Genomic DNA, 27,866 nt, shown 5'->3' on the forward strand with positions numbered 1-27,866 from the left:
TAAAATTGAGCAACATAAAGTAAATAAAAGCACTAATTTAAAGTCAACATATTATGGGCGCCTGGGTGGTTCTGTTGGTTAGGCATCCTGTTCTTTTTTTTTTTTTTTTAATTTTTTTTTTCCAACGTCTTTTATTTATTTTTGGGACAGAGAGAGACAGAGCATGAACGGGGGAGGGGCAGAGAGAGAGGGAGACACAGAATCGGAAACAGGCTCCAGGCTCCGAGCCATCAGCCCAGAGCCTGACGCGGGGCTCGAACTCCCGGACCGCGAGATCGTGACCTGGCTGAAGTCGGACGCTTAACCGACTGCGCCACCCAGGCGCCCCTAGGCATCCTGTTCTTGATTTCAGCTCAGGTCATGATCCCGTGGTTCGTGAGATCGAATCCTGCACTGGGCTTCTCACTGAAAGCACAGAGCTGGCTTGGCATTCTCTCTCTCTCTCTCTCTCTTTCTCTCTCAAAATAAATAAAAAGACATAAAAAAAAAAAAGAGAAAGCCAACATATTTATAACTAAATTCTGTTACCTAATTTTCCCAAAGTGTGAGGGCAAAACCATCACAGGACTTGTTCTCAACATTTTCCCTCCACTTTCCACAAAGTTTAAGGCTTTGTCTTCATTTGTAAGTCACTCACATCTTTTTTCCTTCCTCTAGAACTTATATAAGAACAATTGTGGGTGGACAGCATAATCAAACATAGTTCCAAAGGATTTCTTCTCTTAATTTCCTGTGTTGAATGACTTAAGTGCTTATTTTATAAACTGTTCCTGTTAATGATCATCTTCTTAAAAATACCTAATTTTTATTTGGATACGGCACAAACATATTAACAGCTCTTGGTTATGGTAACGTAAAGGACAGTGGTAGTGAAAAACATAATCTAAAATGGCCAAACATAGATTTATATACAGTTTTGGAATCTAAGTTGCCAATGCTATTTGCATATGGGAGTAAATCAAGTTCTGGGATATCGTATACTTTCACTCATTCAACAAATGCTACATTTGGTGGCCATTCTCTTCCGACTACTTCTATTTTCTCAATGAAATCCTGATTCCAGGTCATCAGCTGCTGGTGAGGAAGGGTGGACTGGAAGAGGTGGTGCTGGAGGTCTGAGGAGAACGAAGAGGAACTAGTCATCTTAGCAGGAGAGTAAACTGGCTAAACTAAGGAAATACAGAAGGAATACCAGAAAATACTGATGCCAAGGAATACTGAGGGCCCACTTGAGATGTGATTCTTAATTTCAAAGTAAGATCAGTCACCATAGCTTTGTGCTTTTCTTAAGCCATATTCAATAGTCTGGGTACCGACACAGAGTAGGCAGAAAGGGGAGACATACCTGGGGCTTTGACACACATAGAAGATGAGGAGCAAGGCCACTAAAGTTGTATTTGAGGAGGATAAACATGATAGACCACGGAATTGAAGCTGGGTAAAGAGGGAACAGAGAACAAAAAGTGTCAGAGTAAATGACCTGGAGGGTCCCGTGGGATCAAAGCAGTTAGAGCAGAGGGGGTGAGGGAATGCTAGAAGCCTAGGACAAATGCGAGGAGGCTTGAGTGCTGGATGCTTAACACTGAGATCTCTCAAGTGGTGGTTACTGGTAAGAGTGAAGCCTTCAGTATGACCAAAGAGGGGGTGGCTCAGATGGAACGAAGCAAAATTTACTGGAAATGAGGAACTCAAAGAACCGTGAAGATAGATTGTTGAGTAAATCCCCAACAGGAACGCCAAAGTCAAGAATAACAGAGAGAGAACTATAACACACCGAAGGCTGCACTTAGGAACAGCAAGTAAGCCAGACAGCTTCTTATCTGCCTCCGCTGTTCATTCTTCTCTCGCAGGGCTACCCTTCCTCTTTCATTTTGTTAAGTGTTACTGACAGTGAAAAAAGTATGAACATTTACTGACATATCATTATATAACAGCTACTACTAAAGGTACGAACAATATCAAATGCCCAAGAAATAAACACAGCCAACGATAATGCCATTGTTTACTAAGGATTTAAGTGAGTGACACACTGGAACCTCACCGTAAGACTACATTCGGTAAAGAATTTAGTATACGGCTTGCTTGTATCTCATTCTAGACCACCTGTCATAAAGCATTTTTTAACAACTTCCTAAAATATGAACTACAAAACTATATTCTAATTGTGTTTCACAATAGATATCTGTCCAAAGGATGAACATATGATTTGTGGTCAGGTGCCAGACAGATGAGGACCGACTGGATTAAATGTATTAGGAAACAAATCTAGTGAAAAATCTCTAGAGAACATTAAAAATTACTGAGTCTCACTTTTCTGACCAGTGGTTCTCAGACTTAAGAGTTCACAAATTAGTAAAAGACACCCCCCCTTTTTTTTAACTGAGGAGAAGCGCTGTCATGGGGTTACTTAGTTTTTTATTTTGCAAGGTAAAGGCTTCTTAAAAACAAAATCAAACTTGACATCTATCCCCACCATTTCATAAAAATATTTTTTCATATCAAGAGGTAGGGTGGACATAATCTCAGAATAAAGGACATTTTTTGTATTAAACAAATTGAGTTTTATATATACATTGTTAAAAGTGGGGGCTCTGGACTCAGCTAGCCTGGTTTCAAATCCTGCTTCTTCGGTTTTAATAGCTAGAGACAATAACAGCAACCCCCTCGGAAAGTTATTATGAGGATGAAATATAATGCACATAAAGCACTTAGAACACTTGCTGGCATACAGTAAGAGCTCATAAATACTGTCTATCGATTAATTATTCTTTACCATCTTGTTGGAGGTAAGCGGTGAAATGAAACCAGTCTCCCCAACTGTTTTGAGAATTACATCACTGCTAGGTGACTGTAAAGCTTGAAAATAAATGACTATTCTGCTTATGTAATTCTTTCTGAGACTGACTATTGTGACCCCTTAACTTACCTAACACTATTGTCACTTGAACATTGCAAATTATAGTACACATTCTGCTGGACCTCAAGCTCCAAATGAGCACGGTAGTAAGTAAGTCGGCAGTTTCACAAAGATTTGACTAGTGTTGCAGTTAGGATTCTCCAAAGCTTTAGCCTCTATCTTCCGGGTGGATTACTTCCAGAAGCAATCCTGCCTGCTTCTCTTATGCCTCAGGCAGAGTCCATTCTTATCTATGCCTCAAGTTTTCCAAATTTATTTAGGGTCAATATGCAGCTCCGTCGCATAAACCAAGCCACCATGACCATCAGTTCCATGTGCATGCATCCTTCTGTCTCCTCCACACCTTATTCTACCATAAGTATGCTTCTTCTCCAAAGTCCCCTGTATCTCCCCAGTGTAACCACTGTCATAGTCCCCAGCTGCCACTGCCCTCTCTCAAGGGGCACACACCTTGTTCTCCTGCGGCTCACCTGGAATGACTTGGTCAACTGGGGGGAACTGAGGCTAATTCTGGGTACTTCATCCAAAAGCCTATTTGTCATGCTACATGACCACAGCCTGCCCCCTGCAGTAGATCAACCTTCCCACCTCACTTCTTATTCTCTCAGATGAACCAGCAATTCTCCAGCAATGTATAAAACCTGGAATACTATTTGAGCCCGAGCTGTTGATAACCAGTGATTATAATCATACCAATTTTGGTGGGGACAACTTGAAGGGGCTTTAAGGTGTGTACTACAAATAGCCTGAAGTGATTTCTGGCCTGAAAGTCTAAGTTGAAGACGACCCTATCCACTCTAATAAGGCTTATCCAGCCTCTGATTAAAATGATACATGAAAATATAAGATTTCTAAAATACTAATTAAAATCTCTCTTCTTAAAATAGCTCAAAGCAAAATATATAGCCTTACTACTGCACTAAAATGAATAAACAGTAATGTTTGCTGTTTATAATCTTATAAAACATTATCTCAAAAAAGTAACAAGTAATTTGCTAGGCTATTTTATTTTTTTAACATTTATTTATTTTTGAGACAGAGAGAGACAGAGCATGAGCAGGGGAGGGTCAGAGAGAGAGGGAGACACAGAATCCGAAACAGGCTCCAGGCTCTGAGCTGTCAGCCCAGAGCCCGATGGGGGGCTCGAACTCATGGACCCCGAGATCATGACCTGAGCCGAAGTCGGACGCCCAACGGACTGAAACACCCAGGCACCCCTAGGCTCTTTTATTTTAAAAAGCAGTGCATTTTCTTTGTTTTCCTGAGATGATATCAGAGGCAAGCTGCACCAAGGAAAAACTGTCAGTCAACTTTTAGATATCCGAAAGGCGGGGGGGGGGGGGGGGGGGGGGGGGGGGGGGGGGGGGGGGGGAGGGGAGGGGGTGGAATACATATATATACACACATACATATAGATATAAACATATATATAAAAGAAAAACGCAACCCAGTGATTTCACACAAGAGTGAACAGAATGATGATACATTAGAAGTGATCTCTGTCAAATTAGCATCAGGGTAAGGAGTGTTTACTTCATTTGGGGGGCAACATGATCTATAAAGAAAGTGTGAAGTGGGTTCTGAATATAACTGATGTTTAAGGGGTTAGTTCAAGTAGCTTCCAGTTCAAATGCAGACAGATTTGCCACATTTGCCTAAGAGGGAGACTATCAGCAGACTAGTGGCAAGTCAAGACATATTCACAAGTCTTGCAAGCTTTTCTCTGCAGTTGTGCAAACCAGATTTGAATGCTTATTTTTAAACAGTGCATGCACTTGCAGAAATACGATCACAAATTAATATCTGATCTTTTGTTCTAAAGTTTGTGTGATTCCAACTTCTCCTAGAATCATGAATATTTTCTTAGTTCCATCCAACTCATCATTTCAGTAGTATGCTATGATTATCGACTTTAAGAAATGGTTTTGAATTTTCCAGCCATGCAGTGAGGACTTGGAGCATAACTTCCATCAACTCATAATACAGGAGGCCCTTTCTGTTTGTTTGTTTGCTTCAAAGACTGGCAGCCAGCATCTAACACAGGTCATCATCTGCATTTGCTGAGCTGTGCACTTACCAAATATTTAAGGCCCTGACCCCATTTGTACAGTCAGGTCTCTAATCATCCACGGGTATCATTCTGTCTAGCAGAGACTTGCTGCGCCCCACCAACTTTAGAGCACTCTCAGAACTCTCTTTGAGTTCCGTTACGATAAGTGAAAAAGGCCTACGCCCTGAGCACCAAGCAGCTGGGTGATGTCTACCACCTGACTGGTCTACATCCAAATTAGTCAACTGAGATTTAATATAGATCTTCTCATTAGATAGCCCAGAACCAAAGATGGGGTATGTGTAGCAACTCTCCAAACTAATCTCCGCCGACACCCCCACCCTGTTACACTCCCTCCTAGGGTGTGGCCTGGTATTTCATGAATTCTTGATGACAAAGATCATGCTTCCATTATGGCAGGTCCTGCCTTGCTGCCACCTGGCAGCATGTATTCTCACTGGTTTCAGAATTTTACAACTTTCCTCTCTTCTTTTTCCCTGTCCCTTGGCTTTCAACTTGTTGTACTTGCTGCTCTGTAAGGCGTCTGCTACAGACAGCAAATATCTTGTCTTCTGAAGCAGACAACTTACTCTTTCCTTTCCCACACCTGGAACTTCTCCTCACTCTATCAAGTTCATGTTCTTCTGTTCCTCAGAAATCACCTCCTTAAGTAATGCCACGCAACCCCATCACATTTAACTGCGTCAATGCCACCTCGCTCGCATCACGTCCGTGGTCCTACTCTCCAACACTTACGGTAGCAATAGTCAAACTTTAACATGCACCAACATTCAATGGAGCTTATTAAAATGCAGATTTTCAGTCATCACTCCTAGAAATCTGAATTCATTCATTAAGTCTGGAGTGGAGTGGAGGAAGGTGACTAGTTGATAAGTCCCTCCCCTGAGATGAGGCTAATGCAGAGGCCAGAGGACACTGAGAACCAGCCTTCATAGTTTCAACTGACACTCTATTAAGTTGTTTTCTAACAGTTCTTAGATTTTCGTTTTATTTAGTGTATATTTTCTATAGCCTTAATTAAATCATAAGCTGAGGAGGACACATTTTTATTCCTTGACAAGTTGTAGCTGTAGAACAGCCGAAGAACTATTCTAACAAGATAAAAAAGTTACCAAGAATAAATGTAAGATCTCTGTACTTAAGTGTGGCTGGGGGAGGTATGGTTGTGTGAGAGATGACTTGGGGGATTTTACTCAACAGTAAATTCAACATGAGATAGGATCCAAGATAGAATGTGGATGTCAAAAATGTTAATGCAATTTCGGTGTGCATTAAAAGAAGACTAAGGTTTTGAACAACGGATGGATAGATCTGGTCTATTTCAGAACAGGGACGACACTTGCAGTACACCATGATTTCTGGGTTTCACAACTTAAGGTGAATATAAACAAATGTTAAAGTTCAGAGAAATGTGAATAGGATGGTAAAGGGCTGAAAATAAATTACAAAAGGATTGGCTGGAGGCACCAACCAAGCTGGGGGATTTAGCTTAGAGAAAAGATGAATTTTGGGGGCCTTTATGTCTGGATGGAAAAGCTCTCTTCATATACCTTCAGGGCTTCCACAGGGAAGTAGAAGCATCCTTGCTCTATATAGTCTTGGCGGGGGGAGATGTGTAGAAGCTACACATCTCATCTTAACGTAAGGAAGACTCTAACGTACAGTTGTCCAAAAAATGGAATGCAACATTCGAAGGGAATGAGTCCTCTGACACTGAAGGAATTCGAACTTAGACTACGGAACTTGACAGAAGTCATTTAGCAAAACTAGAGAGAAAATTCAAACCAAAGCACATGAACTAAATGATTTTTGAGATCCCTTGCAATGCTGAGATTCTATAATTCCCTTGCTATTCTTTGACAGAACCAGCTAGTATTGCAAAGAGGATGAATTTTGAAATAAATATTCCAGGATGGGAAGGAAAAGGAGACTGAAGGCTAGGAAGATAATAAGGAGGCTACACTATAGTTCAAGTGTGATTTACTGAAGCTATAAAAAAAGAAAAAAGGACTGATCTGAAAAACAAAGCAGAAAACTATTAGGAGTATTCAATAATGGACTTGAAAAATGCACGCACACACAAGTACAGCCAACTGATTTCTGACAAAAGAGCGAAAGCAATATGTTAATGTATTGACTGAAGCAAAGATCATCCTTTCAACAAATGAAGCTGTAACAACTAGACATCCACATGCAAAAAAAAAAAAAAAAAAAAAGAATCTAGACACAGATCTCACACCTTTCACAAAAAACTAATGCAAAATGGATCCAGACCTACCTGTAAAACACAAAACCATAAAACTCCTAAAAGATAACAGAGGGCAAAAACCTAGATGACACTGGGTATGGCAACAGCTTTTGAGACATAACACCAAAGCCAGATCCATGAAAGATATAACTGACAAGCTAGACTTTGTTAAAATTAAAAATTGTCTGTCAATGAAAGACAATGTCAAGAGAATGAGAAGGCAAGGCACAGACTGGGAGAAAATATTTGCAAAAGACACAGGTGATAAAGCACCAAAATATACCAACAACTCTTAAAACTCAAAAATAAGAAAGCAACCCAATTTAAAAAATGGGACAAAAGCCAAACAGGGTATACAGATAGCAAATAAGCATATGAAAAAATGCCCTACATCATATGTCATCAGGGAAATGCAAATTAAAGCAACAAGATACCACCACACACCTCTACAATGGCCCAAATCCATTCGATTGACAAGACCAAATGCTGATGAGGATGTGGAACACAGGAACTCTCATTTGTTGCCAGTGGAAATGCACTAGGGCACAGCCATTCTGGAAGACAGCTTCTTACAAAACTAAGCATACTCTTTCCCGCAATTGCACTCCTTGGTATTTGCCCAAAGGAGTTGAAAACTTATGTTCACACTAAAACCTGTACACAGATGTTTGTAGGAGCTTTATTCATAATTACTCTTTTTTTTTTTTTCAACGTTTATTTATTTTTGAGACAGAGAGAGACAGAGCATGAACGGGGGAGGGGCAGAGAGAGAGGGAGACACAGTATCAGAAACAGGCTCCAGGCTCTGAGCCATCAGCCCAGAGCCCGACGCGGGGCTCGAACTCCCGGACCGCGAGATCGTGACCTGGCTGAAGTCGGACGCTTACCGACTGCGCCACCCAGGCGCCCCTATTCATAATTACTCTTAATTGCCCAAACGTGCAGGCAACTATGATGCCCTTCAGTAGATGAATGGGTAAATGAGCTGTGGTGCATCCAGACAATGGAACATAATTCAGCGCTAAAAAGAAATGAGCTATCGAGCTATGAAAAGACACGGAGGAACTTTAAATGCATACTGCTAATGAAAGAAACCAATCAGAAAAGGCTACACACTGTACGATTCCAACAATATGACATTCCGGAGACAAAACTATGGAGACAGTAAAAAGGTCAGTGACTGCCAAGGATGGGGGGAGAAGGCACAGAGGATTTTTGGAGCAGTGAAAATATTCTGTACGGTACCATAATAATTGATAGATACATGTCATTATATAGTTGTCCAAACCCACAGAATGCACAATACCAAGAGCAAACAGTAAATTTGGACTTTGGGTGATTATGATGTGTCAATGTGGGTTCAGTCATAACAAAGATACCACTCTGGTAGGAGATATTGATGATGTGGGAGGCTATGCATGTATACGGACAGGGGTATATGGGAAATCTCTGCATCTTCCCCTCCTTTTTGCTGTGGGCCTAAAACTACTCTTAAAAAAAAAAAGTCTTAGGGCGCCTGGGTGGCTTAGTTGGTTAAGCATCTGACTCTTGATTTCGGTTCAGGTCACAATCTCATGGTTGTGAGATCAAGCCCCACGTCTGCTTAACGTCTGCTTCTTTTTCTCCCTCTCCCTCTGCTCCTTCCCCACACGTGCCGGTACACTCTCAGGTGTGTTCTCTCAAAAAAAAGTCTTACTTTAAAAAAAAAATGCATACAAAGGAAAAGGGGAAGAAACATGACTCGAAGGACCTAGAAAATAAAGGTAACTGGGAAGAGATTACTATTTGTAAGATAAGGAAAAAAATGTTTAATGAATGTAACAAAGTTTTGAACATTTCAAGAATTCATTTCAGTAAGAATTCTAATGGAAGATGGTAAAAGCTTCTGGAGATATAGCCATATATTACCTACAGTAAAAGTATTCTAAAAATCGGGGTGCCTGGGTGGCTCAGTCGGTTAGGCGGCCGACTTCGGCTCAGGTCATGATCTCGCGGTCCGTGAGTTCGAGCCCCGCATAGGGCTCTGTGCTGACGGCTCAGAGCCTGGAGCCTGTTTCAGATTCTGTGTCTCCCTCTCTCTGGCCCTCCCCCATTTATGCTCTGTCTTTCTGTGTCTCAAATAAACGTTAAAAAAATTTTTTTTTAAGTATTCTAAAAATCATCACTAAATGCTTGGACAAATGAATAAATTCACATGAGATACTACTTTTCAGAAATGGAATTAGTAAACCTCCACTCTGAGTATACTAACTTCCAAGAGTTGGAAAAATATAAATGTTATTTGAAGAAGAAATGAATAAATAATTAATGCATACAGAATCCAAGAAGTGCCAGACCGAGGCTAGAACTGTAGCTACGGAAGCAATGTGCTAAGGGCTTTAACGTGTTCTCTTCTATAATCATTAAAATAGCCCTGGGAGCTAGGTATTATTTTTACTCTTCTTTTGGCAGATGAGGCACTGAGGCTTGTAGCGGTAAAATGCCTTTCCCCCGGAGACACAGCTGGCCAATGAGAGAGACAGAACTTGAACACCAACCTGCCTGATGCCAAGCGAGCCCTGCAGGGACGGCTCAGCTACCGACGGCACTGGGGGTCAGCTTTGCTGGAGACTCAGATTTAGTGGACTTGAAGGAGAATCTGGAAATCCATTTTGGGGGTTTTATAAAGCTCCCCAAATTCTGATAGACCTCAAAGACTGAGAACCATCGTGTCACTAAATAGAAGCGACATCAGAAGACAGACATCTTGGAATAACCCCCCAAACTGAAGAAACCTGGTGAGCTCTTTAGAGTGGGAAAAGACAACACTCAGTTGGAAGCTAGGCTCTTTGCTTTCATAGGCTGGGGACATGGAGACCCAGGTACCACTCTCGACGCCCCTAGATATTTACTGAGTATCCACTATATACCCCAAAATATGCTAAGCAGAGTGCTTTAAGGAGATGAATAAGATGGCCTTTGTCATAAGTAGCTCAATATTAAAAACCAAAGACACGACTATATACAAAGAAAATAAAGGGCTATGAGAAGCCAAAGAGGAAAATAATTACTTCTACTGGAAGATAAATGTGTGAGGGATCTTCCAGAGAAGGTAATCAAGCTACAACTTGAGGGATGAGCTTCCCTGCCAGAGTCTATGTACGGACCCCGTATCTCACTAAAAGGAGGCATTCATTCATATGGTAGCAGTTCTGGAAAGATTTCTATATTTAGTCCATCTTCCCCTTCTTACTAATGAGGAAACTAAAACTAGAGAGTCATACAATCAATGACATTTCTAAGGCTAGTCTCCAAAACTCTTGACACCTTGTCCATCAGTTTCCCACTAAACCATTACAGTTCTTGTATTTCTCTCTCTCTCATCCAGAGAACCTACTTAGTGATTGATTTCATCTATAACATTTTTACTTTTTAAGAAGGAAGTCTAAATTTGGCCGTGCATGAAAAAAAGGTTTACACTTGGGAATGCTCTTTGATATGGCGATTCCATTTCTAGGAATTTATCCTAAATAAATATGGATGTGCAAAAATATTTAGCTTTAAGCGTCCTTATCATAACATGGTAGATAATAGTGAAAAAGTAAATACAATATATATGTCTAAGTGTAGTAGACTGATTAATAAAACCATGGCATTATCATTCTATAAAATAAACTATAGAAGAATATTTAAGAAAGACTGTTTACGTTACTGAGTGGAAGAAAAGCAGTTACAAACCATAAAATACATTTTTGTCCCCCTCTATACATATACATACATATGTGAGTGTGTGCATGTGTATGTGCGTATACATGTACAAAGCAAAAACTAGTAAAATGACATACTCCAGATATTAACAATAGTTTTCAGGTGCTTTTTTTTTCTTTTATACTTAGCGATTATCTTCTTTTACTCGTTTGTATTTTTTTTAAGTTTATTTAAGAGAGACAGAAAGAGCATGAGCAGGGGAGGGGCAGAGAAAGAGGGAGAGAGAAAATCCTAAGTGGGCTTCATGCTCAGCACAGAGCCAGACACGAGGCTCTATCTCACAACTGTGAGATAACGACCTGAGCTGAAATCAAGAGTTGGATCCTCAACCGACTGAGCTACCCAGGTGCCCCATTCATTTGTATTTTTGAAATAATAGACATGCATTTCTATAATTAAAAGAACTAATAAAAGTATTTTTTTTAAACAGATCTTAGATCTGGGAGATCTAAAAGACCCTATAAAAGCTGGTGAGATGACCAGATTTAAAAAGAAAAGAAAAGAAAAGAAAAGAAAAGAAAAGAAAAGAAAAGAAAAGAAAAGAAAAGAAAAGAAGGCAGCCCTGTCTCTGAACCCTCCAGGCCCACCAGAGAGCCTGAAGTGATCTAAAGGCAAGAAGGGGCTTTCTGAATCAAATTCAGACTCCAAAAAATAGTGAAGCTTGTTCTAGAGAATGAGGCTTCACATCCAAGTTGTGAAATCTGGAATAAGAAACCCAATAATAAGTCAAATTATTTTAAGTGGCTGAATCAGGAAGCCTAAAGGTTACCAGACTGGGAACAAGGCAACCTGGATTCTAGCCCCCACTTCTGCGACTTAAATAAGCTGCTTACTCTTCTGGGGTCCCAGTGTTCTCATCTACAAAATAAGAATGACATGGACAGGGGTGCCTGGATGACTCAGTCGGTTAAGTGTCTGGCTCATCTCACAGTTTGTGAGTTCAAGCCTAACAGTGCAGAGTCTGCTTGGGATTCTCTCTCCCCCTCCGTCCCTTCCCGGCTTGTGTGTGTTCTTTCTCTCTCTCTCTCTCGATCCCTCAAAAATAAATAAACTTAAAAAAAAAAAAGAAATCGGTGCTTGGGTGGCTCAGTTGGTTAAGCGTCCAACTTCCGCTCAAGTCATGATCTCACGGTTCATGAGTTCGAGCCCCACATCAGGCTCCCTGCTGTCCGTGCAGAGCCTGCTTCGGATCCTCTGTCTCCCTCTCTCTCTGTGCCTCTCCCCTGCTCTTGCACTCTCTCTCTCTTTCTCTCTCTCTCTCTCTCTCTCAAAAATAAATAAACATTTAAAAAATAAAAATAAAAATAAATTTTTTAAAGGAGCAAAAAGAAACCCCCAAGAGCATCTTTTATCGGGGGCGGGGAAGAATACATGGACAAAATCAGTGTTTCTCAAACTGGTATTTCCTTGGAATATTAATAGTTGTAACTTTACGTATGTATGGTTAAGTAGGTTTAAGTAAATTTGGAAAATGTTGACTAGATAATTTCTAAGGTCTCCTTCTCTAACCTGGCCTAATTCTGATTTAAAACCATAGTCATCTTAATGTACTGAAATCTACTATATTTACAGATATAGTAGATATCTACTTGTGGTTATGTCATAGAGAGGAGCATTAGATAACTCAAAATGGGTGACAATTTTGACAATTGACAGCAGCAACTGAGTGCAGGAAGCAAAGGAGCTACAAGTTCATCCCATTCAACTTTTTAAAAATTAACCTTTAGATAAAAATAGAGAAAAGGATTCAATCTTTTGACTGTGTTAATAAACTATCATCTTTCTCTCCTTATGTTGACACAGTGTCCCACGTGGGGCTGTTACTACTTATAAGACAAATCTCAATTTTGAACAGCTGAGTTCTGTGATTTAAGATCACGTATGGGCAGCCTTCTGCAGCTGGAGAAAGAACAGACACAGAATCGGTAACTCAAGTACTGTGCGTCTTCCCTATCTCCCTTTCTGAGCTCATCGCAGCCACAGCTGGTTGCCTAAGTGAGGAGTTACAGAAGAAACCAAAGTAATCAGGCAGCAGACAGAAAAGCAAGGAGAATCAATAAAGAGAAGTTCTGCAGGAAAAGTCCAATAACACAGGAAAAGTGTCAGGTCAAAAAGTAGTTGTGGAACACCATAGAAATGTCTCTGGAATGCAATAATAATCAGCAATTTGGATAAATTCTCCTTCATATATTTGAGATTTGACTGAATATATCTAATGTGGGGCTTAGCGTTCTAATTACAGGTTTACCCTATAGTAACCATTCATTATCAAAAGGCTCTTAAGTCTTGCTAAATTTCCTCCTTCATGACAGAACTCTAGGTAGATTTTTAAAAATCAAAGCACTTCCAAAAAAATTATGTCATTGTGGATAAATTCGAGTAAATACATGTATAAATGGTATAGAAGTTCAAGCTACCTATGTGTGTATCTTTATATATCAGTTTTGAGTCACTCTAGAATAAGAATATACCTCAAACTATTACTCGCCCAGAGAAAAGATACTGTGTTAAAGCCCGAGATGTTAGTGAAGAACTCAAAGCTACAAGTACAGTAAATCTTTGAGCACTGGATACATGGACAATGACTTTCAATGTCAAATTTTACACTATTAGTAAAATGGTACATGGAAGGGATTTACCGCTGTCTACTCTAACTTCTTTGAAAAACCTGAAAAAACAACATGTTATTTAAAAAGCAAAAGGCAAAACCCAAGTTTCCTGCAGGTTTTTTTTTTTTTAATTGTGAACATACTATCAAAGGATACTGCCCCAAGTAACAAATCATATGGAACCCTACGAAAAGTCTCTCTTTTTTTTTTTTTTAATTTTTTTTTTCAACGTTTTTTATTTATTTTTGGGACAGAGAGAGACAGAGCATGAACGGGGGAGGGGCAGAGAGAGAGGGAGACACAGAATCGGAAACAGGCTCCAGGCTCTGAGCCATCAGCCCAGAGCCTGACGCGGGGCTCGAACTCCCGGACCGCGAGATCGTGACCTGGCTGAAGTCGGACGCTTAACCGACTGCGCCACCCAGGCGCCCCCGAAAAGTCTCTTTAGAATCATACTCTTCTAAATAATGCTGTATATAGTTCTGGGCAGCTTTTTGCTAACATTATTGCTAATTCCTTCTTCCACCTCCCTTTCTCCAACATCCTATCAAGGTAGTCGTCGTTTTTCCAAATCAGTACTCACATATAAGAAACTGACAAGATTTATAGAAGTGGTTGAGCATTTATCACCTCCTCTCTGATGGGATGTGATAAAAAGTAAAGATAAATCAGCCAAAGTATAAGTTCACAAATAAAAGATATCTCTAAGTGTCCTCTTGACTACCTTATCCACAAACACTTCAAAATGTGTAATTATCAAACACTATAAGAGGATAATCTAATGCTTGAACTATTTTCAACAGCAACAAAAGTTTAAGACAAGGAAATACATCTATAAACATTTTTGATTACAGGCAATGTATTAAAGATTTTTACCTCTACAGAGCTATAAGAGTACCTCTGGCAATATAATCATACCAACCAACTACCTCTCTGGAGTTTTTGATAGTGAGGATGAACAGGAGTTGGATAAAAAGATGGTGGAAAACACCCCGGGATACACAGGTAAGAGACAGTAGCGTGACCCATCAGAGGAACTGAAATAGAACAGGTTGGCTGGAACCCAGAGCATGGGGGAGGGGCACAGGCTGAGGGAAGAGGGGAAGTTCAGCAGGGGCAAGACCACATAGGGCTTGTAAACCACGCAGGGAGTTAAGCAGTGCTACTGGAAGAGTTTTAACCGGTGGAGCGGCAGGATCAGACTTGCCTTTTTATAAAAATCGCTCCAGTTACAGTGTGGAGAATGGAGTGGAGATGGGTAAGGCTGAAGGCCCAAGGAGCAATGCAGGCAAGGGGTGATGGTGTCCGGAGGAAGGCAGTGGCGGGGGCACGGATGGGGGGTGGAGGTGGAGGGAGGAAGATGGAGAGACTGGACAGACCTGACACAGTGAGGAGACTTCAGCACAGAGGGTCTATTCTGTGACTGACTGGGAACCAGAGGGGAGGGAGAGAGGAGTGTTAAAGAAGTGCCCAGATTTTTGGCTAGAGCTCTGCCTAAGACAGAAAACAGTGGTAGGAGCATGTTTAGGGACGGGAGGGCAGAATGAATTAACTGAATTTTGAACTTACCTGCGTGATCATGAGATAGACAACAGGTTATGCTGATAAAAACCCAGAGCTTTAAACAGAGACCGAGATAAAATTAACTTGAGAGTTAATGGCGTCAAGATACTAACTGCAGCTATGGAAATGGATGTGATCAATTTCAGGGAGAACAATCACAGAGGAAAAGAGGAGGTCTAAGACAGACTCCTGAAGTACTCCAGCATTTTAAAGGACACAAAAAAACCCAAAAGGGATAGCCAGAGGTATAAGGAAAATCACAAACCCTTGGAGTGAGAGAAACCAAGTAAAAATGATATTTCAAGAAAGAGTGGTCAACAGAGTGCTTCTCAAACACGGGTAAAGTGACTGAAGCTAGCCATCACAAAATAAAAACACCAGTAAGTCTTCCTGTTTTCAATTCAGGTCCCAGATTCTTCTCATGGTAATGAAAATATGTGCAACAATATTCTCCCCTCCCCCCAAACTAGGTCGTCCTGGTCTTCTCACTTCTAACATTTTCCCAGTGAGACCTCTCACCTCCAATTCTGTCACCCGTGATAAGTAATCACATTCTATCAATTTCGTCCTTGTAACCTTTTCTGTATCTCTTCTTCCCTTTCCATCCCCATCGCCACCACCCCAATCCAGGTTCTAAGTACCACACAACTGGATAATTAATCTACGTCTGCCAAATTAGGCAGTCTTTCACCTCTTCTCTAGAGCAATCCTTTTCACCCAGAATAACAGTATTAACTATCCTAAGACATTAACTTTGTTTTATTCCACTGCTAAAACCCCTCCAATAACCCCTCATTATAATCATTTGTTCAAAACTTTCATTCAGTTTGGGGCACCTGGCTGGCTCAGTTGGTAGAACACGCAACTCTTAGGCTATAAATCCAAGCCCCATGTTGGGTGTAGAGATTACTTAAAAATAAAATCTTTAAAAAAAATATGTCATTCATTTAGCAAATATTTACATAGGGCAATACTTCTCAAACTATATATGCTAAGGTCCAGTTTTCTTTTACAAGTTTCTCATCAATATTTTTACAAAATACAATAAAAAACATGATGTTAAATTGCTAAAAAAAAAAAAAAGTTTCTAAATTCTTACTCTGAGTTTCAATATTTATTTCATTGTGGACTGGTAACAAAGGTTCATGGTCCACCAGTGGTCCAAAGACCATACTGCAAACAGCCCTGATGCTGACAACACATGGATAAAAAGACATTACAATTGTGCCTTCAAAGTCTTAGAGCCCTGGTTCTCAGTGCAGGGCGATTTTGCCATTCAGGGGAAACAGTTCTGATCACTACACAGGAGGCAGGAAGGAAGGAGGGAACTACTGGCATTGAGTGGATAGAGGTCAGAGATGCTGCTAAACACCTACAACAAACAGATTTGGGCCCTTCTCCCAACAAAGAATTCCCCAGCCTAAAATGTCAAAAATGCCGAGGGTGAGAAATTCCCCCTAATGTGTGTAATGCAAATGAATAATTACAGTATATTAAGAATAGAGCTACATTCTAAGTACATAGAAGGTACAGAGGAAGCATAGGAGAAGCACCGGAGTCTGTCTGGAAGGTCAAACAGATTCAGCAAAACAAAGGAGTCCTCATCTCCTGATTCACAGCTTTCTACAGCACAACTCCAACCTAACTTTTAAATCTAATTTCTTGCTTCTTCCAAAAACAGCTCTGCTAGACTGGTCTAAACTGTGGATTCTATACCTTGCTGAGTCTGTCACTCTTCCCAGGGCATGGATAAACCATCCTTTCCCCTCCTATCCCAAATCCCTCAGCACTCAAGGCCTAATTAAGTTCTTCCTCCTCCAGGAAGTCTTCTGTGATTCTTTCTCTTAAAATTGCTATAGGACTTTTGAATTAGACCACTCATTTGGCACTTTATCATATACACTTTTGATATAATGTTAGGTTATGGTGCTTAACTTCTACATGATTATTTAACATTTATGTTCCATCTCTATGTTGACAATATACTTAAGACAAAGCTTCTGACATACCCATTCCAATCACTTCCTTCCCTGTATTAATGCTACAACAGATGCCAAAAAACACATGAAGAAAGTGGACTAGACTTATTAAGTATTAGACATTACAGTCCTACAACCAATGCTTCAGGTCTTTGAGCTCATGACAATTTGAATACATCCAATTACTAGAGTGGTAGTTTATTTATAAACCTTAGTGTCACAGAGCGTCCATTCAATCCCACACATTGCACACTTATACTTCTTACTTCAGGCCAAGAGAAGTCCACTGATTTTTGCCACACTTAAGTTCCAGAAACTGCCAGAAATAAGAAAACTAAGAAATCTCAATTGGGGCAGTTTCTCTGCTCAAATTTTAAAACCGAAACAGATAAAGAGATCTTTATATTTTCGGTCAACACCCTCACTGCCATGACAAAAATCTGAAATTTTGGAAAATGCTTCTAATCTCAAAAAGAAGCAGAAGAAGAAAAGGGGTCGAGGGGAGGAGAAGGAAGAGAATCAGGAAGAGGGGGAGGAAGAAGAAAAGGATGACAAAGAGGAAGATGAAGGAGGTGGTTTAATTCTTTAGCAGAGAGATGTTGGAGAAGTTTAAACAGTTTAAAAAATTGTCTGATATCTAAATACAAAAGTCAGATTTCTGTAGCTTATTTTCTGAATGCCTATTTATAACTGTATACAGGCAATGATGGGGGGGGGGGGGAGGCCAGACATACAGATCTTCAGTGTTTTAACAACCCTTCTCTTCCTCTTCACCCTCCTAACCTATCATTTCTAAGTTCTGAGAACCTTTACAGATGGAAAAGTTTGTCAATTTCTTGGAGAATTAATTAAGGAAGAAAGGCATAAGTTGTACTTAATTACTCATCATAAAATATTCTTTGACATAAAATTGAAAGCTTCCTTGACTACTTGATTCTTGGCTTCATCTCTCCAGCATCTGGAGAGGCAGTTGAGAATACAGACCCTGGAACCAGATGTCCTCCTTCCAACCCCAGCTCTGCCACTTACGAGTTGTACAAACTGTATGTCATTTCCTTCTCCTCCTTTAAGAGTTCCTGAATCAGGAGAACCAAGTTCTAGTCCTAGTTGTGCCTCTGCCTGTGCCTCTGCCTTGCTTAGTGACCTTGGGCCATAGTTTCCACATCTGTAAAGAGAAGAAGCCAGGGGATTGCACTAGATCACCAAGGGTGATTTTGCCTCCCGGGGACCATTTTGGCAATGTCTGGACATATTTTTGGTTGTCACCTCTAGGGGTGGGTGCGAAGTCACCTCTAGGGAAGGGTGCATCTAGTAGGTAGAGGCTGCTAAACATCCTACAATTCACAGGACAGCCAGCGCCCCATGCCAAATAATTATCCAGTCTAAAAATGTCTATGACGCCACAGTTGAAAATCCCTTGGCTCTAAATGTCTCAAAGACCGCCTCAGAGTTCCCCAAGAAGTGGGGCTGAGAAGGCCCATTTTATGATGGGCTTTCATGAGAGAAAAAAAAATGTACATGTTAAGGGTATGGACTCTGAGGCCAGACTGTTTGGGTTCAAATCTGACTCCGCCACTCACTAGCTATATATCCTGGACTAGTTACTTAACCTTTCGGACACAGTTTCCTTCTCCATAATATGGCGTCAATACAGAATCTACCTGATGAGGCTGTTGTGAGAATGGAATAAGCTAATGTACGTAAAGCATCTAGAACAGCACCTGGCACCATGTAAGTATTAGCTACTTACCATGTAAGTATCATCATCACCACCAATGTAAATATGGGCATAAGACGGGATAAAACAGCCAGCTTCACTTCAGGAGTCACGTGAGCTGGATTCCTCAGTGGGAAGGGTGTGAAGACCGAGCAAATTTAAGCACAGGTCCTTCCACATCAGAAATTCTGCTCTCCCTCAAGTCATCGTGTCCCATGTCTCCCCTCTCCTGCTTCCATGGCTACGGAAAGGCTTGGATGCAAATGTTCTCATGGTTTGCAGGGAACGTGGCACTTATACCCATTACTATCATGCAAAAAAGTAATGGGAGGAAGCAGTTTGTTAGCCATCAGCAACTTGGTCTTCACTTTCTGCCTCCCCTCATCAGGGGTTGCCATCAAAGCCCTGGGGGTCCTGTTACTCCTGCGCTGTTCTCCTCCACAGAAACTTCATGAAGGGCGTGGGACACACCTGTTCCCCTGCTGACAGTGAAGCCACCACAACAGAGAAACAGCCTATGATATTACCTTTTTGTTTGTTTTCTTAACTACACAAGTGGAAATATAATCTCACACTAGAACATTCAGATGCGGAAGTACAGCAAGTAAAAGAAGAAAAATCTCCCTGTGTTTCCCATCCTCACTCTCCTTTCACAGAAGTAAACGTTTTTTCAATATAATGTGTGCTTGTAAAGAGTTTTGTAATGCATTTACTTTCAGTTATATATATATATATATATATATTTTTTTTTTTTTTTTTTTTTTTTTTTTAATTAAAATATGTGTGGGGGCACCTGGGTGGCTCAGGCAGTTGAGCATCCGACTTCGGCTCGGGTCATGATCTCACAGCTTGTGGGTTCAAGCCCCGCGTTGGGCTCTGTGCTGACAGCTCGGAGCCTGGAGCCTGCTTCGGATTCTGTATGTCTCTCTCTCTCTCTCTGTCTCTCTCTCTCTCTCATTCTCTCTGCCTTCCCCCACTCACACTCTGTCTCTCTCTCTCTCAAAAATAAATAAACATTAAAAAAAAATGTCTGTACATTTGGATCTGTATCATTTTAAGATCTGCTTTGCTGTATTCCATAATGAGGGTAACAGGATGTAGCATAGTTTATTTAATTATTTCCTTACTGGTGGACAGTGACCCAATTCTTGATCTGTAACTCACCTGCAGTTGCCAGCAAATCTAATCCATTAGACTCTACAGACAGCTCTCCCTCCTCAAAAGATTTATTTCTAAAAGTCTATTGATAAAAAAATGTCAACTGAATTTATATATTATTTGACTCTGAGATATTAGCATAGCTACATTATTCCTGTTCAAATGTAAGTAAATTTTACTTAAAAAACCAAAACCAATGGAAGAATTAATTCAAGGTTAAAAATGTCAACTTATAAAAAGTTACCTATAGTATTTTTTTTAGAGTGTGTGCTTTAGCTCTAAATACTGCTTCAGAGATTTTGGAAATCACGTGGTCATAAGCCATTTCTTCTTCTAAGTAAAAAAAAAAAGAACTTTATACATTTTCCCAACATGAAAGTTAGAATTAGTAAATTAGTAAACTGTTACTTCTTCATATCCAAGTATCATCCACAAGTACTTTGTGGAAAAGCAGAAGGGGGAAGTTTTGCATCTCTAACTAGTGAGCAATTGCTTTCTTTTCCTTTCCCAATAAATTACAGGCAGACTTGAACAGATGTCAGGTTGGCATTCAAAACCTAAAATATAGCTGAAAAGCAAGTTATGACTAATACAAGGAAAAAGATGAATGTCAGAAAGCTTCATTTTTTTCTCTTTTTTTCAAATTTCAGATAAGCTCTTTAGCCTTAGGGTTCCTTTTACAGAGCCCTGGAGTTCGGCTAGATGTCTTAACCCCCATTTAAATTGCAATCTCTCCTCATGAGTGGGGGTGTGAAAATGCATTTTAAGAGTGTCAGTGTTTATGTTAATCTGAGCAAGAACTCCCTCTCTCTCAAATATGGCGCACAAAACCTCAGTGCTCTTTCTTCCACAGTATTTTTTTTTTTTTTTTGCACTGTTCTTAGCATGTGAAAGATGTCCGCCTGTGATTGAGAGGCTCCTTATCTTCTCGGCAGCTCTACTCCATAGAGTAACTGCAGTTTCACGTATGATATCAGAAAGGAGTTGCTTTTCTTTAGGATTTCAAAAGAAACCTTAAAACTACAGATTGAAAATGGGCTTAGAGAGGGAGACTTGAAGAAAGGCGACCAAAAAGAACAGTGTCAGTTTCAAAGAAGGGGCGGGGGGGGGGGGGGGGGGGAGCACAAGACCCTAACAGAGGCTCTCCTCCCCACCAGGTGGCCTGGATATCTGCAAGATACAGAGTCACCACAAGACAGCGTGAAGCTGGAGGCCCTTCGGTCTCCAAGCCCTTTTCCTTCTAGCCCTACAACGGGTAACTTCTGCTAAAGGCCCTTTCCTTGGATACATGTAAACCTAGTCCTAAAACTACATTAAGAGATGCTAATTCTTTAACAACTATTCCACTGTTCTTTGAAGAAGGTTTTTTGGTTTTGTTTTTTGTTTTGTTTTGCTCTGGCACTTACGATTTAGGGGTAACTGCCAGGGATACGGAAAAATCAAGTTGCTCTTCAGAATCTCTATCTTTGCCAACAAAAGAGCTACAATGAGAACTGAGGTAATCAATCGATTATCCAGAACACTCTCCCCAAAACTGCATGGAAGGGAATAAGTGTAGTAAATGTCTGAGCGGAAGGACATATTCGGCTGACACTTGAGTGTGCTCAAGGACAGCAATAAGCTGCTGAGTTTATTTGCTGAGACTTGCAGATACCAGTGTGTGATGCCCACATTTCTACCCTGGGTGCTCCTAGGACATTTATTGCAGGTGCGTGACCTCATCTGACCTTTAATGTTCCTGCAGAACTATGTGCCTCTGGTTAGCCCTTTAGTCTTCCTATACCTCCTCAAAGCAACATTCCATATATATCTAAACTATATTTTCAATCCTGAAGGTAACATGAAGCTTTACAAGCAAAAGAACTGTATTACCTAAAAGCATAACTATTCATAAACACAATGAGAGAAGAGAATTCTAAATTTATCATTCTGTGAGCTCAAAACTTTGATATAGGCAAAAAGATCCATTTAGTGAAGATTCCTGCTTACAAAGTAGACCCAATTCTAGACTCCATGGTACACACAATGATTTGGTCTCAAGCCAAAAGTAAGAGAGTTCTCTGCTTAAAACAAAACAGAACGGTCCCATAACCTACATAAATTATTCTTTACTAATCGCTATTTTTTTCCATTTTAATCGATTTAAACAATCACACCCAGTGTCCAGTTGGATCCCAAAACCACAGAGGTTTATCTATTTAATTAAGAGTGAGGAAGAAATCAGCCAATTTTGTTCCCCCACCTGACAGGGTAAAAGAACACAGGGTATACATATAAAAAGGACCTGTGTAGTGTTACTTTTTATTCTATACAAAATGTAGCAATCTGTACTTTTATATGCCTTTACCAAAACCTAATGAGAATTTTATAACCATACTGTTCTTGCACTGCAATGAGGTACTCCACTATGGAAATCCCCCCCAAATTCAAAGGGAAAAAGAAGACTCTAACGGAAACAGGGAATGACACATGCACAGCAAGAGAATTATTTCCCAGCCTTTTTACCATAAAAATGTAGCTTTATGACACTGAGAATCTTCATTCAGAATAAAAAAAAAAATGGTAATAATGTCTTTCAACTTAGTTCAAAAGTAAAGGTAGTTTTTTTTTAATACTTTTTGTCCTTTGAATCAAATTGTTAACACATGCATCTTGATGGCCAAAAGCCATAAAGAGAAAAAAAAATTTTTTAAAGAACAGAACCCATTTTTTGTCCAATTAATGTAAAAATATTAGAAAAATAAATCCACGAAAAAAGGTCTTGGATAGTAGCACTCACAAAAGCAAAGTATTATACAAAAAGCAAAGTATTATAATTTAACTAATTTCAATATGGACTACAGAAACACAGATTCATAAAGTCACTCAAAAATCCCAAATCTGTTTTGATTGAATTCCAACCTCTTCAACAGCTGGCAAAGTCACAAATCGACCGATAGGGGTTTTGCTCCTTCACTCATTATCCACCTAACTGCAGACAGAGGCCCTAATGAGCAAGGTTTGGATAACGCACAAACAGGAAACTCGTATCTGAATAACGGAATCCTTAATAGCTTCCAAACTGTGAGAAAATATTATAATATAATGAAAAGATATAGTTTATAACAGAAGCAGTTGGTTTTCTACTTGTTAGCCAGATAATATAAATGTTCAAAGAAACAGAATCATTAGACTCTCTCAGTCTGGAAAATTAGTAAAAACATTCCACAAGAATAATTTAGAACATTTAAGATCACCCTTTTATCTCTCCTCACACCCAAAATAACCTAAACAGTATTTCCATGTCTTGACAATAAGTCCATAAACTTTCAAAATACACATGACCAAGATAGTGAATTACCACATTTTTTACTATGTTCCAAATTAAAATTCTGTTTTTTTATGGACTTGGCCTTTGTATCTTTCAGATAAAAAAGTATGTTATTGCCATCTCGAGGTGTATAAAACTCAGGTGATGAGGGTCTCTGTCATTTTCTCTTAATCCAATTCCAAACTCGACCTTTACCCAGTGAACAGGTGTGTGCTGTGCCTGTAATTTATCACAGTGAGCGGCCAGGCAGGAAGGCTACCAACAATAGGAGGCTAATAGAACCAAGCACTTAGTGCCTACACAGCAGTTCTCTTCCCCACCACACTTTTATCTGCCAGTAGCAATGTAAAGATAAAGAATGATGGAGGGTGAGGGGAGTGATATATTCGTATTCCTTCAGGGTTTTTCTTTAGATACTGTTTTTATACTAATAGTCTGCCAGAAGCTGTTATACATTCCTTTCTCAGATATTCTGTGGCTCACATTCCAATTCAACCTATATGATATGGATATGGAAACAGTCATGACAGCATTTCCACTAGGGAAAATAAAGCCACTTCACACACGGATAAATTAAATAAAACTTCAAGAAGAAAATGATAAATGAACAGCACATTTCTGTGTATGCAATATGGAAACTTCCATGTATATCCTACATTTGTCTCTTTGGATCAAACTTATCTAATTTCAAAACATGCCAGGAATCCATTTACTAGGTATGAAGATGTACTAATTGGGTAATGCAACAGCAGCTAACTAATGTAAGAACAATGCCCACAGTCTAATAGATAACGATGATTCTGCAGGGTACATCTGACCCACAGTGGGTCTTTAGAGTCAGGTGAAATTTCCAAATATGCCCTATAGGAAAACATTCATAAATAGATAAATAAAATGAAATTTCTAAATCTGTCCTATCCACAGACGTACTTAAATTAGTAAATAAATCAATAAGATAAAGTAACCGCAAATATTTCTATTTTCCCTATAAAACAAAAATGTAATTTTACAAGTTCTAATACCTCAAAAATTTTGGGGGAAACTTTTTTTAAAAGAAAAAGTTAAGACAAAAATACATTGGCAGGTTTGAAAAATAATTTCAAAACATTATTAAAAAAAAGACTTCATCACATTTTTTTTTTTTTTAACAACATAAGATTTGATCAAATTTTCCTTTTTAAACTCACCCATCTGCTCCACAATCTCTGGAGGAAATACTCGGGAAGCAAATGCTCGTCGAAAAATATCTGAAAATTCTTTGTCCAGACCTCCTATTCCCATTTTCTCAAAGTTCCAATCAGGATTGATGATAGACTGGCGATTTTCCTTAGTTTTAGCTTTGCCTATGTCAAACGAAGATAATCAAATGTGAAACAAGAACTTCATTACCAGGTGGAATAAGACTCACTGGGCATCTTTAATGAATCAAGAGAAGTTATCCTCTACAAAGATGAACACGCTCTTAGCTGACTTTCTAATAAGAAGGATGAGTTTTGCTATGTTAACTACTGTGCCTGGACCCATTTAGGGCCAGCAAAACACTTGTGAAATGTCTAAGCTCATACAGTCGTCCATTTGTGATCAATCCATGGAGCCTGGTCCTCTTAGCCTCTAATCTTAACCAAGTTAACTAACTTGGCTGATTAGAAGAAACACCATGTGTCTATCTGATGAAGGAAATACTAGTTGCTAGAAATGCAACTGAAATCTAACAATCCTCAAGGCTCCTGAAGCAAGTGTATTTAAAAATGCATGTATTTATCTAGATGTTTATAAACTCTGTATATAACCCCTCAGCCTGAGAAGATGCACTGAATAAGTCTGATGTCTTATTTTTGTTTTTCCCCATTTGCACACAAAAGTTTAAGATCATCCTAAAGTCTTAATAATTTCAAAATTCATGTTTTCACTTTCACAAAGACAAAAATTATCTAACTTAAATGTCATAGTGCCACCTAAAGTAACTCAAGAGAACCACATGAGCTATCTCAAAAACAATAAAAGTGCCTTAGTACATTCTACTAACAAAAAAGAAAGTGATACAATTTTTTAAATTAGGAAACAAATGGTCACATTAGAAAAAGTTTACCCTAGATGGTGATTTTATGGTTAGAGTTTTGTGGACTCAACATTTCTTCCTTGAAGCTATCTGAAAATATATTTCTTATACTGTACTGCCCTCTTGCGGCCAAATTTACTGCATGCTATATCAGTCCACAATTTTATTTATCAATGGAAAAAACCTATCAATCACACCTTTGCATGAATTACTTAGAAATACCCACATTGTATGAAAGCCATGCAATGCCCACAAGACAAGACACCTTGGAGCGCCTGAGTGGCTCAGTCGGTTAAGCATCTGACTCTCAATTTCCGTTCAGGTGATGATCTCATGGTTCCTGAGATTGAGCCTCTTGTCCGGCTCTGCACTGACAGCACATAGACTGTTTTGGGTTCTCTCTCTCTCTCTCTCTCTCTCTCTCTCTCTCTCTCTCTTCCCCTACCCTGCTTGCATGCACGCACTCTCCCTCTCTCTTCTCTCAAACATTAAAAAAAAAAGGTAAGGCATCTTAACAAAAGGTGTATGAAAGGTGTATAAAATACAAAGAAAACACTTCAGAAATGTATTGGATCAATAATTGGAGATTCTGAGAAATCCTAATCCATAAGACAACATGCATAGTCATTAAAAATTATGTTGTTGAGGCATATTTATTAAGAGGCTTGAAATATGTCAAGCAAAAGAACAAATTATAAAACATTATGAAAATAGAATCAAATTGTAAAATTTTAGAGTGTGTGAGCTATTTTTGAGTGAATGTCTATCCAAATTTTATGAAACATTTATTTTATTGTAAAATTCAGAAAAAACAGTAAGAAGGGAATAACTTAAGGACTGAGGAAAAAGGTCACATATTTGAAGTTAAGTAACCTTGGAAATCGTGGTGTGTAGCCAAGGAAAATCCTCTTCTTTCTACTGGCGTAGACACTGGCATAGTGAAAACCAACCCCAAGTCAGAACTACTACACAGCTAATGGCATCATTATTCTGGGGAGTTACTTTTCTTAGAGACCAATCTGCATTATTTTAATATAATAAAAGCAAGACTAACATACAAGAGCAGGACTGAGCTATGAGTCTGTTGGAGAGACTTTCTTCACCTGCACATTCACCATTTAACTCAATCACAAACCAAAGTGACGCAAGGATCACATTTAACACACCACCGTGCACAAGGCAGTCGACAAATAACTGAACAGTTCTCAAGGTTATGAAAGACTGTGGAAGTCTGAGGAACTATCAGAGAGAAGGACTTTAGAAATTAAATGACTAAATGCAATGCGAGATCCTCGATCAGATCCTAGAACAGAAAGGACATAATGAAAAAACTAGTGAAATCCAAATAGTCTGTATTTTTTTTTTTAATGTTTATTTATTTTTTGAAAGAGAGAGAGAGCGTGAGCAAGGTAGGAGGTAGGAGAGAGAGGGAGATACAGAATTCGAATCAGGCTCCAGGCTCTGAGCTGTCAGCACAGAGCCCAACGCTGGGCCTGAACCCACAAACCGTGAGATCATGACCTGAACCGAAGTCAGACCCTCAACTGACTGAGCTACCCAGACACCCCTAAAGTCTATATTTTAGTTAGTGGCCATGCAACCATGTTAACTTGGTTTTGGTAACTGTACTCTAGTTATTTGAGATGGAACATCAAGGAAGCTGGTGAGAGGTATATCGGACCTCTCTGCACTATTCTTGCAAATCTTCTGTAAGCCTGAACTTACCTCAATATTGAAAGTTTAAAAATCAATTTTATCTGTATTTTTCCTGATTTTTAGTGTGGTTACTAGGTTACTAGGAAATTAAAAATTATACATATGGCTCACATTACACTTCTATTGGACAATGATATCTAGTGAAGGTTTTAAACTTTTTTCTCTGTATCAGCACATCTGACAGTGATGAAATCCTCCATGATTTTGTGATAAACCTTCTCAATGGAGATGCCCTTATTCTTCTCCCAGACTTGAAAAGCGTGGTAGTTGAGGCACATATAATAACAGAGACAGTCTCACTTCATTCAGAGTTTTCTAAAATTGCAAATCTTACCAATAAGATTGAGTGATGAATTGTCTGCTTTTTCAAATGCAACTTGACTGTTTCCAACAACCAGTCCTACTTCAATCTGTATAGAAAGACAATTAGTAGTAGTTAGTCTAATAATAGACTTCTGGACTTCTTAACACAAGGCCAAAAATGAAGGGGAAATAAGGTCTCTCTGAGCAAAGCAACTCTTCCAAACTATCATCTAAGTTAAATTAATTTTTCTCCTAACTACCTTGTACTATTTCTATTTAATTTCAATGCATGTGTCTTTTGATAATGTCTGTCTTTTTGTTATTATTTATGAACAATCATCATCTGCATTCAACCAGGAATACAAGTACCCATACAAATTTCAAATTACCATTAAGTCTACAAGTAAGTGTATTTTCTGCTATACTTTAATAACAGCACTAGCTTATAAGAGCAATGTTTTCTCCCTAC

At 39.3% G+C, this 27,866-nt stretch overlaps 1 protein-coding gene across 2 annotated transcripts in view; it reads right to left on the reverse strand.

The window, feature by feature from the left end:
* Positions 1 to 27,866, reverse strand: part of NSF (N-ethylmaleimide sensitive factor, vesicle fusing ATPase) — a 148,890-nt gene that overhangs the window by 79,793 nt on the left and 41,231 nt on the right. For both annotated transcript variants that reach the window (XM_043584857.1, XM_043584856.1), the window contains exons 7-8: positions 27,429 to 27,504; positions 24,507 to 24,662 (exon numbers count right to left, since the gene is read on the reverse strand). In XM_043584857.1, coding sequence (XP_043440792.1) covers positions 24,507 to 24,662; positions 27,429 to 27,504 — 232 coding nt within the window. The remainder of the gene's footprint in view (positions 1 to 24,506; positions 24,663 to 27,428; positions 27,505 to 27,866) is intronic.

The sequence above is a fragment of the Prionailurus bengalensis genome, chromosome E1 (assembly GCF_016509475.1).
Source record: "Prionailurus bengalensis isolate Pbe53 chromosome E1, Fcat_Pben_1.1_paternal_pri, whole genome shotgun sequence".
In the NCBI taxonomy this organism is placed as follows: Eukaryota; Metazoa; Chordata; class Mammalia; order Carnivora; family Felidae; genus Prionailurus; species Prionailurus bengalensis.